Raw genomic sequence first — 10,022 nt, 5'->3', positions numbered from 1 at the left:
TTTTTCTCCTTTAACTTTCATCTTGCTAGTTTTTATTTCTCAGCTCATTACTTAACTATTCCCCACCTTCGCCTCTCCGCTTCACCAAATACATTTCATTCCAACTTTCATCATCGCGACTCTCATTCTCGCTCCCTAACTCCCACTAACGACAAATTCGTGAAGATGTCGACATTGTATCACGTCGAAATATCAAGCTTTGCACCTGGCTGCTGCTTCTTTCTACTTTTCCGGATCTACTTACCTCTCCGCCGCTCCTGGCTTCACTTTAGGCCTTGTTCCACGAATTATCTATTTCTTTTTAGCTTAATTTCAGATCGATAAAGATGTTTTTTTTCTTCCTTCAGTTGCTATTGTGTTCATTTTGATTTATACTAAGTAAAGATCAGTCGATTTTTACCAGCCTATAAAGTTGTAACGATTTTATTTTGATTACACATCAGCGACAGTTGCTTTGCGTTTAAACTTTTATTTTGGTTTGTTAACGATAATGCACAAAAGTTAAACTATTCACATAAAAATTAGAGACACTTGGAACCATGTGGTCGCTTCCCAACTACATGGTTCCAAGTTCAGCCCCACATGGGCCGAAACTTTGTCGGTGGATTTGGTAAAACGGCAACAGAAAGAAACCTGTTGTATGTGTGTGTTTGTTTCCCGCCAGTGATTTGCTTATGTCCCAGTAATATTGCAGTTGGGCAAAGGAAATCGATTGAATAAGAACTGGGATCGATTCCTTAAAAACTCTTTCCAGACAGCGCGCCAGCATGGTGGCAGTCCATTGACTGAAACAAGTAAATGACAAAAAGAAAAATAGGTAACAGGTTGTGTGGTTAAGAAGCCTATTTTCCAACTCTGTGATCTCTGGTTCAATCCCAGTAAGTGGAAACTGAAAGAAGCCTGTCGTATACACACACAGGTTGTGTGTATCCTCTTGACATCCTGTGAAGGTTGTAAATGAGCATCATTATCATAGAAGCAGTGGTGGTCGTTTCCAGTCTTCCATGAAAAGCCTGCCTGGCTGTGGGGAAACAAATGAGGGTTGGCAACAGGAAAGGCGTCTGGTTGTAGAAAATCTGCTTCAACAAAGTCTGATTCCTACAGGAATGGAAAAGTGGATGTTAAATGATGATGATTAGCAGAACAATTCAGCCAGTCCTTTTTCATAGTTTTCTGCAAGTAATTAGTTATAAAACTGAATATTTATTACCTCCGGATTTTCTCCCTCTGGTCTTCGCTTATTCTTAGCAGTCAAATAGTTGGCAGTGAGGCAAACAAGTACTTCAGAAAACCCTTTGATCTAAATTATGTACTTTGGTATTTTGCTTAATCTTATTTAGTCTTGATTGTTTTTGTTGTTTTTTGTACTGTGTGGTTCCATTTTGGTGTATATTTTGCAAGGAGATAATCTTTTACGTTGTAGCCTCAGCTGTTTCCATGAAATATCAGTTCTTAGAATTTAAAATACATTGGCAAGTAATATCTTCAAAAATAATAATTTTTTATAGATTTCTCTATTCTCTGAATTAACAACCATATTCATTTTCATCAAACTGTTTTGTTGCTGGTTTGTCATTTACTGAAAATGTTTCTCTTCAATGTTATGGGATTAAAGTTGATGGGACTTGCAGTATTGCCATTTTAAATTTAGGATTTCTCATTACCTTTAACCATTTAGCCAGATATTCTGTATTCTGTTCAAATTGGCTATACTGTTTGTCAAGATGTCATCAACAGGAGATATGAGGCCAATCAGTGCAGTTTTTTTTTTTGTGACAATCAGTATCAACAGCAAGTTGTTTAGAATTTGTAATGACCCTAAGATCTACTTTTGTTGCTTTTTATAGCCTAGATGGCATTAGGAAAAGCATTCAGCCATAGAAACCTTGTTAAAGCAGGCATTAGAGACCAAGACAGCCCTGAGGTTAGTTGGATCCTGTCAAACCATCCAACCCCTTTCTGCATGGAACATGTAAACAATGATGATAATGTGGGACCTTGCTGGAGGGAACTTGACATAGATATACTTGGGTCAGCTGTCATCATCATTTAACGTCTGCTTTCCATGCTAGCATGGGTTAGATGGCTTGACTGGAACTGGTAAGCTGGAGGGCTTACACCCGGTACCAGTCTGATTTGGCATGGTTTCTATGGCTGGATGACCCTCCTAACGCCAACCACTATGAGAGTGTAATGGGTGCTCTTACAAACAGTTATATTGCCCAGCCTAATGCAACACGAGATGTTGCCCTGCTGCCCTACCAAGTGCTTTGTGTGGTTGTGATGGATGGTGTGATTGAGTTGGGAAAATCTGGGCAAGCTTGAACTGATGATAATAATTGTCCAGGTCATCTCTGGTTCAACACCTTTTGACAAAGGGCTTTTATCAGCCCATCTTTTTCTATATTAGGGTCTATATTGGTGTTCATTGTATCTTTATTGTAAAAGGATGTGATTTGCCTATTTGTTGCAGAGGTTCTTTCATTGGCCACTAAGTTCTCTTTTTGTTGCTATAAAAGCTATTTGTCTTTACAGAAAGTGTTGTAATTTCTGCCATGTTGCTTGAGAATTCTACATCACCATCTACGAACTTGAAATTATGTAAAATATGATGTGTGATTTATTATGAATATATGTTGTATTTCCTTGGCTCTGATTGAGTATCAAATGTCATAGGTGTGTTTGCTTTCAGTGCCACTCCTAAAACTGAATAATTCTTCTTAAGCACTTAAACCGAACCCACTTGTAGCTCTCATTGCTGCTGATTATTATTTTATTTTTGCATTCTGTAGGCTGTTAGAATCATTTTGTGGCTTTTTTGACAGGATTAAATGCTTTCCTTGTTATATGGCCGTGGTTATAGGTACAGGCATAGCTGTGTGATTTTGGCTTCAGTCTATAGCCAGAGGTTGACCAAAGCCTTGTGAGTGAATTTGGTAGGTGTAAACTGAAAAGAAGCTTGTGTGTGTGTGTATATTATATATATATATATATATATATCATCATCAATGATGATATATATATATATATTTACTAGTTTCGGCTTGAGAGCTGTGGCCATGCTGGGGTGCCACCATTAGCTTTGCTACACTTTCGTTAAACCTTCTGTGATATGTGGCATTTGGTGAATGAGGGAGTTTGATGTTGCTGCCCTCATCTGCATTTCTTGCTGTGAGGTAGGTTCATCCAGAACTCTAGACAGGAGGAGATCCAGTTTTGTTTTGAAGATGCCTCCAACCATTTCATGTAGGTCTCTCAGGCCTTGTGGTAGGATATTGAAGAGCTGATTAAACCCAAGCTGTTACAGTATCTGCTTCTGTATCCTGGTAGCAATGCTGGGGTTTTTGCTACTATGCAGTGGCACCCTATTGTGCTGTTTGTGTAATTTTCAATTCCAAAGTTACGTACAAGTTCTTGTAGAATTTTCCAGTTGTATATCACTGCGTATTTTTCCCACCTTTGTTCTAGGGAGGAGAGTCTTAACTTTTCCAGTCTCTCCCAGTAGCTGACATGTCGCATTGAGACGATCTTTGTGTAGCTTCTCTGGGTTGTTTTGAATTCTGTTGTTAATTTTACACTGTGTGGTGTCTGTAGTTGGGAGCAACAGTAGTCTAAATGGCTAAAGGTCCTCTAGAGGACCATCATGGTTTCCTGTACTCTTGTTCTGACAGTTCTCAGAGTCCATTCCGCCAGCCATCTGCTGAGCTTCGTACTCTGCACCTGCAAAGATGCATCCTTACTCGTGTCTGTGTCATGGACTGATTTCAATTCAGAGATTGCAATCCCTCCTGGGCCAGTGTATCCTGTCTGCTTTTCATTCAGCTCTGTATGTGGTGGCACAGAACTTGAGATTTTCCAGCTTTGGACTGCATTTTATTGTCCTCAGCCCATTTCTATGTTGCAACCACTTCAGTTATCTTATGAGAGACTTTTGTATCATTTGCATTTTAATATTCAAATAGCATGATAGTTATTTTTAACTTTCTGATTTGGTGGGCTGCTGCTGCTGTCTATAAAACCCCAAAGTTTCTTTAACATGGATATCAACTTCATTTCATCATTTGGAAATTCAAGCAATTTCTAACTTTCCTATTCTGTACTGAAACTTCTTGGGTTTTTGAGAGATTAACTCCAACAAGCAGATAAATATATATATGGTGTGCCACGTAAAAAGCACTTGTGCTGGTTGCACATAAAATGCACCTGGTACACTCTGTACTGTGGTTGGCATTAGGAAAGGTATCCAGCTGTAGAAACCTTGCCAAAGCACAATTGGAACCGGGCATTGCACATCCCAATTGATAGGAGAAATCAGACAAGGATGTTCAACATGGGTCTAAAAAGGTCAAGGTATTTGTTCTTCAGGGGTTATGAAACCTAATAACATCGAGGGGTTAAGGGGGGCACAATGCTGGCTTATACAATCTTCATCCATCTAAATAGTGGGACAGCAAAGTAGTTCTTGTTAGGTTCTCTGAGAGAGAAGTTACATATCAGTGAAAGAGAAGAGCCATTTCTAAGATTAATGTAATCTTTTGATCTCATTTGTACATTTGAGGGCAATCTACACTGGTTTTCTTTTAGTTATAAGTCAGTTAAAAGTTACCAAGAAGGAGGAGGAGGAGAGGTCACTGCTAATTTGTTTGGGATTGAAGCATAATGAGATCAAAGGAAATAAAGTTTGTTTGTTTCATTAGGCTATAATATAATTTTTAAAGTAATTTTATTACTTTTCCACCTATCAAGTGTCCTCAGTATTGCACTCTCAAAGGCAGAACTAGAAATGTAATTAGTTGCCTTGAGAAACTGATAAAAGAAGAAATGAAAAGACATTTTGGTTCTTTTCAACTGTGATTTGATTCCCTGCATTTCTTTCGACCCATTTCATAGCCATATTTCAGACAGCAGCTAAAAAGGATTTAAAATTGTCATAAAATGTAAAGAGGTCAGAGGAATGTTTCTTTTGTGGAAAGATTTATTGAATGACTAGACTACCCATCACCCATTGGGTCACCAATAGTTCAAGGTACCTGAAAAAGCCGCCTGTCTCGTGAATCAGTGGTCTGATTTACACGAAACTTTGTATTCACATTCTAATGGTACCTTACTTTCAAAACATTTCCCCCATTATATGCTGATTTGGTTATTTATAGAGGTACCTGAAAAAACCCACATATCTTGGTAACCCATGGTCCAATTTATGTGAGACTTGTTTTATTCCGTTTGTATTCACATGAGCATCTGATTCATGATGTCTCCTGCTTTCCCTCTCTTTCGCCAGACACTCAGCTCTCTGAGCGTCCAATTCCTGATCTCTCCTTCTGTTCTGCCAGATGCTCAGCCCTTGCTTTATCAATCTCATCGATCTTTCTATTCGCATGCCTCTCCTGATCTTGGGTAAATATTTTGTAAAGGACCCATTTGTACTCCAGTGTGAAATAATTTTTTCTAGAGATTTTTTTGAGTGCATTCAATGCATCCCACCTCCAAACCCGCCGCAAGCCACTTTCTTCCAGAAAAGAAAGGGGAGAGGGGTGGTGGGGACCTCAGAGTTTCCCCGGGAAACTTCTGTATTAATGATGTGTAATAATTGTTAACTGTATTGTTATTTAGTGTTTGCAGTTGAATACAGTTGTGTTTAAATATATCAGTTCACATTAACTTAGACATACTTAAGAATTGTTAAGCTTCTATTCAACTTTTTAGGTGAGGCTATCAAGCAATATGGCCAGCAGTGATAATAGTTCATCTGACCTCTGACCTCTGGCTCAATTTTACAAATAAAATTAAAAAAAAATTTTTGAAACATTCTGTGAAATATTATTGTTAGCATGCATGCTGGGTTGTAGCCCCCACAAAAGTCATGATTAACACTGGTTCTAATGATTCAGATGAGTGCATCTTTAGGGAATCTCTTGTTACCTCAACCACTAAAAAGCTTTCATCTCTCTGTGTAAACAAAGCTTTGCTGACACCGCATTCTTTCCTTTCTTTCTTGTTAATAAAGTCATATATATATATGTGTGTGTGTGTGTGTATATATATATATATATATAGATATATATATAGACCCCTACTTGGCTCGTGACATCTAGTGAATGCTTCGGTCTGTTTTTCGAGTGTATTGTGTTTTAATTCATCCCTATCATTTTGGACCATGTAGGTTCCTGCTATAACTGTGTATGGTGTGCTTCTTGACATACTTTACAATGTATGCTGTATTTTGTTCACAGAGTATAACCTAGCTGCTTTCTGTTGTAGTTCAACTCTCTTTCTCAGCTGTTTGCAGTGTGATTCCCCTTTATATAATTTTCAAGTTTTGTATTCCGAATGATAGCTGCATACATAAACCACCGTACATTCATAAATTGTTGTTTTGTTTTTTCTTTTCAAAGGACAACACAGAAATTCATTTTCGTGTAAGAATGACTACAAAGATGGAGAAGTTGAAACGATCATACAGTGAACGGCAGGTAGGACATAAGGAGGTCATTCCTCGTATATTGCAAAAGAATACAATTTATAATACTGTCTCTTGAAACAAGAGATTAACTTTAAGATTAGTAACTTTCTTGCATGATATTTAAACTTGTAAAACTTTTTGTCTAATTTGGTGTAGGCATGGTTGTGGTTATGAAGCTTGCTTCCTAACCATCTGGTCTCAGGCTCAGTCCCATTGCATGGTACTTTGAGCAAGTGTCTTTTATTCTAGCCCCAAGCTGACCAAAGCCTGGGGAGTGGATTTCATAAACTGAAACGAGCCTGTCTGTGTGTTTGTGTGTGTGTGTGTGTGTGTGTGTACCCTTGTCTAGAAATCATGTGATGGTTGAAATTGAGCATCATTTGTTATATAAGTGAGGTTGTTTGTTTCTCGTCTTCTGTGAAAAAACATTTGTAGGTATAAGGAAAGATTACCTTGCTTGGAAACAGGTGAGGGTTGGTGACAACAAGGTCATCCAGCCATAGAAAAATCTGTCTCAGTAAATTCCATCCGACTCATGCTAACATGGAAAAGTGGACATTGAATGGTGAGGGGGAGGGGTTTGGTAGTGGCGGTGGAGATGATTCTATGAAATAAATGCTTCTAGTTTGATTTAGTTTTTTTATTACCTTCAAGGTAAATGGAGAAATTAGATTGTAATTGTTTCATTCCTAACAAATATTTTTTTTCTTAGCTTTTCTGTGTTGATATGGATTAAATGTTGCTTTTAGTCTTGTTCCCTTATCTATTACATTTAAAATAGTCTCTAACCCACTTTCTCAAACCTATTGTAACTGTTTTCCACTCTCAACTGAAAGTGATTTTTTTTATTTGTCATTCACTGTCCATTTAGATTTATCCCTTTAGCATTTAAACCAATTGTATCTGGCCAAAACATTCCATCCATTTTATATTGAAACTGGCCAGATCCAGCCTCTCACACCTACCCAACAATGTCATTCAAAAAACAAACAGTCACATCATTGAAATCTCAAAGCTACAAGATATTGCATGACTAATTCAAAACAATGTGAATAAATAAGGATTACATTCGACAGAGAAGTAAACTGAATGTTAAAGGGTTAAGCACCTCCAAGCTTTATTCTCTCAGAAATATTTCACAATCATGTTGTCCTTATACTTAACCATAAGTTAACATTGCAACATCAGTGTAGTCGTTTCCAGTCAGTACATTTTTTTTCTGTGTACACAAGCTTATATTTCTCTGCTGTATAGCATCACATTGTATAATGGCCCATATAATCCACTTTTTGCTGAGAAAATTAGATTCTCTATTGAAGTAAAACCAGTTTTCTAAACGTAACTCAAACTATACAATTCAGCTTCAACCTCTCACACACTAATTATGTCACATAGAATAACCTAGACACTTCCATTGAGCTATATCAACCATTACTAGTTTTTTTTTTTCTCATGGCAACTACGGAAAGTTTTGCATTTCTGATATCTTTAGTGTATCTTTTGTTTGTACCTTGTGCAACAGACAAAAGTTCAACATTGTGATTTTTTTGATTCAGTGTACTATAGTCATCCTCATCATCATCATCATTTAACGTCCGCTTGCCATGCTAGTATGGGTTGGACGATCTTATTGACCCCACTATAATTTCAATTGCCTACCACATTCGACTAGTTATTAGTTAATCTTAGGTTTTAGTAGAAGACAATTGACTAAAGTTCCACATTGGCATTGAAGCTGAAAATATGCAGTTGCAAAGTGAACTTTGCCTTGAAACCATGTTCACTTTGAGGCCTTTAAATGAAATCTACATTCCCAAGAAATTCTTTTTTATGACTTTAGTATACAATGAACTCTGTCCATGATATACTGTAGTCTCCCCCCCCCTCTCTGCATTTAGCTTGGTGATTACTTTAAGGTGTCAGAGAAAGTAAAGAAGGCTGAATCAGTTATAATTACTGTTTATGAAACTGGTAAAACAATTTGGAAAGATAAAAGCTGATCAAAGCCATGTCAATTGAATTAACAAATAAAAACTGAAAGAAACCCACCATGTGTGTGTGTGTGTGTGTTGTCATTTTAAAACTCACTCTTTTACTCTCACTTCTTCTCAATTCTATTGAAGGGTGTTCCAGTGACTTCTTTGAGATTCTTATTTGATGGTCGAAGAATTAATGATGATGAAACACCAAAGCAGGTAACCTTTTTTTTTTTCTACCTGGGTCGAAAAACAAATAACTTCCGCATCTTAATTGTTGACTACTTCATTCTTTTCTTCATTAAAAAAAAAAATTATTCTCTACAAATTTGTCTTTTGTTTATTTTAATGATGTCCCCTACAGCAATGCAGTTACTTAACCCTAAATGTTCAGCGATATCAGATACAAATGTTTAAAAAATCTTTGTAGTGAAGAGGGAAGACATGACTGTTTTTGGGGACCCCTGGCACTGATGGTGGGGAGATAGAGAGAGGATGTCCTTCTCAAACCAGTGACTTACTCTGAAATGCTTTCTCAAGCCACCCAAAGTGCCAGGTGGCACTGTTAAACTGGGCAACAGATCAAGTCCACATTAATTTTAGGCAACCATCGTCTCTGATGGTTCTTCTAAATTAATTTGAGATCATAAAGTGTCAAAGCGTAATTCTTATCTGAGTAGACCAGAAATGTTGAATTGTTGCTATTTTAGTATTATTAGAATTAACAGGTGATTCTCTAGTTATTTTAAGAAGAAAGTGGATATGGAAGTTAAGACAGTTACTGTCTCTCCAGTATTTAGTTGTTTTAATAATGGGTAAGTTAATTACTGTAAAGTAGGATGCTCATGTCAGACTGTGTTTGCTGCCAAAGATCTGACTTATTCACTGGGTTTGTGTGAATCTGAGGAAGCAATCTCAATGACTTGTAAAAATATAGGAATTTTTGGGGGATTCTGGCTTATGATGTTTTTCTGTAAAATTTCCATTTCTATAATATTGAAGCTGTTTTTTTTTTTTTTGTTTTTGTTTCTTAAAATCTATTTTTAATTTATTTTTCAGCTTGAAATGGAAGATGATGATGTGATAGAAGTGTACCAGGAACAAACTGGTGGTTGGTAGATTAACTTGAGATGAGGGATCATCACACTGCCTTGTGTTGAACTGGTCCCCATCCACTGTATGTTTAATATTTGAGAAACTAGTAGTGGTGGTACTAGAATGGAGTGGGCTGTCGAGTGTGGACGGATATACTTATTTCTCTCCATTTAACATTTTAATTTCTTTTTTTACTCCCTTTACCTTTCCTGACTTCTTTCTCACCCTTTTTCTCCTCAACTTCTTTTTCATTTCTCTCTCTTTTTTTTGTATATTATTGTTTTCTTTTTAATATCCTTCCCCCCTTTCCCCTAAAAAGAAGAAGAAAAAAAAGAACCTCTCTGCCCACCACTGCTAGTCTGTAATATATTTACTTGTGGCTTGTTCCCTTCTGGGATTGCAACATCAAAACAACTGCAGCAACAGACTATCAACTTCACACCATCTCTCATTATCATTAAATATATAAATTGATACACACACACACA

At 37.0% G+C, this 10,022-nt stretch overlaps 1 protein-coding gene across 1 annotated transcript in view; it reads left to right on the top strand.

The window, feature by feature from the left end:
* Window positions 1–9,973, top strand: part of LOC106879481 (small ubiquitin-related modifier) — a 12,448-nt gene extending 2,475 nt beyond the window's left edge. The window contains exons 3-5 of the mRNA XM_014929071.2: window positions 6,396–6,473; window positions 8,587–8,658; window positions 9,499–9,973. Coding sequence (XP_014784557.1) covers window positions 6,396–6,473; window positions 8,587–8,658; window positions 9,499–9,558 — 210 coding nt within the window. The 3' untranslated portion in view covers window positions 9,559–9,973. The remainder of the gene's footprint in view (window positions 1–6,395; window positions 6,474–8,586; window positions 8,659–9,498) is intronic.
* Window positions 9,974–10,022: the final 49 nt, after the last annotated feature.

Source organism: Octopus bimaculoides, chromosome 9, assembly GCF_001194135.2.
Source record: "Octopus bimaculoides isolate UCB-OBI-ISO-001 chromosome 9, ASM119413v2, whole genome shotgun sequence".
Lineage (NCBI taxonomy): Eukaryota > Metazoa > Mollusca > Cephalopoda > Octopoda > Octopodidae > Octopus > Octopus bimaculoides.
The sequence above is the reverse complement of the archived record's forward strand: the minus strand, read 5'-3'. Positions and strand labels throughout refer to the sequence as shown.